This window comes from Fukomys damarensis, unplaced genomic scaffold (assembly GCF_012274545.1).
Source record: "Fukomys damarensis isolate Sample0158 unplaced genomic scaffold, DMR_v1.0_HiC HiC_scaffold_21, whole genome shotgun sequence".
Lineage (NCBI taxonomy): Eukaryota > Metazoa > Chordata > Mammalia > Rodentia > Bathyergidae > Fukomys > Fukomys damarensis.
The window spans coordinates 37,179,117-37,180,621 of record NW_022900933.1 but is presented as its reverse complement, the minus strand read 5'-3'; the positions used below and the strand labels follow the sequence as shown (position 1 = coordinate 37,180,621).

The 1,505-nt window shown below is 50.4% G+C and overlaps 1 protein-coding gene across 1 annotated transcript in view; it reads left to right on the top strand.

Moving 5' to 3' along the window:
• Nucleotides 1–335, top strand: part of Bcl11b (BAF chromatin remodeling complex subunit BCL11B) — a 79,586-nt gene extending 79,251 nt beyond the window's left edge. The window contains exon 5 of the mRNA XM_010609235.1: nt 14–335. Within this exon, the coding sequence (XP_010607537.1) occupies nt 14–335 (322 nt within the window). The remainder of the gene's footprint in view (nt 1–13) is intronic.
• Nucleotides 336–1,505: the final 1,170 nt, after the last annotated feature.

Below are 1,505 nucleotides of genomic sequence, written 5' to 3'. Positions count from 1 at the left end.
CCGGCCGGCCGAGCTCCAAGGAGGGCCGGCGCAGCGACACGTGCGAGTACTGCGGCAAGGTGTTCAAGAACTGCAGCAACCTGACGGTGCACCGGCGGAGCCACACCGGCGAGCGGCCTTACAAGTGCGAGCTGTGCAACTACGCGTGCGCGCAGAGCAGCAAGCTCACGCGCCACATGAAGACGCACGGGCAGATCGGCAAGGAGGTGTACCGCTGCGACATCTGCCAGATGCCCTTCAGCGTCTACAGCACCCTGGAGAAACACATGAAAAAGTGGCACGGCGAGCACTTGCTAACTAACGACGTCAAAATCGAGCAGGCGGAGAGGAGCTAAGCGCGCGAGCTTGGGCACCTGTCCGCGCCGCCCTCCCGCAGTACGCCTACCTGACTGCCTCCGTCACCGTCACCGCCACTGAGCGCCCGGGGCCACGGGAGGCGGCACCCCAACCTAGCCTGTGTCTGCGAAGTCCTACGGAAACCCGAGGGTTGATTAAGGCAGTAAAAATTGTGGAGCCTTTTAACTGTGCAATAATTTCTGTATTTATTGGGTTTTGTAATTTTTTTTTGGCATGTGCAGGTACTTTTTATTATTATTCTTTCTGTTAAAGTTCCTTTAAAAGATTTTGTTGGGTATCCATCCCTTCTTCATTTTTACCCCCGAACACAGTAGTCTGAGCAATGACTCGCAAGCAATGTAGATGGGAGGCGTATCTTTTAAATTATAATTTTTTTGGGGGGGAGGGCGCTGCTTTTTAAAAATTTAAGCTAAGCATGTGTAATTTCTTGTGAAGAAGCCAACACTTACATGACTTTTAAAGTTGTTTACTTTTTCATTTTTTCCCCTTTTTTGGGTTTTTGTTTTGTTTTGTTTTTTGGTCCTAAAATAAAATGTGGCATGAATTTTTTTGAGGGGTGTGTGTGTGGATGTACAGCGGATAACAATCTTTAAAATCATAGCACTTTGTTTCAGAATTGGAATGGAGATGTAGCACTGATGACACGTCACAGAGGCCTTTTCTGTGTTGGTTTCAACTGTCGAGTTGTGATAAGGGAAGCCTGTAGTGGGGCCGGCGGGGGAGGCAGCGCACAGACCAAGCACGGGTGGAGGCTGCTCTGGGAAGAGGCCCGCAGGTGTGTGTTACCGGCACATGCTGGTATTTCCTGGCATGCTGATGCCCCCATGCCAGCTCTGCCCTGTGCTGTCAATTTGGCTGCATTAAAAGGGCCTAGGGTACTTCTTATTGGGTGGATGGTGGTGGCCTGCCGTGACACAGAAAGGAAGCGTCCCCTGGTGTTCTCCCTGGCTTCTGATTTGACGACTTCTCCCTTTTTCTCACCCCATGCTATAATTCCTAAGTGTATGTTGCTACAAGTGGTCGTTGGCCATTTATTTCTCAAGCAGGCAGACACCTTGATGGTACATTGGGAAGTTGGTGTCCTCTCGTTTGATGCACACTGGTGACCTTGTATAGACGGGGGAAAACTTTCAAGTTTCTGCCCCCTT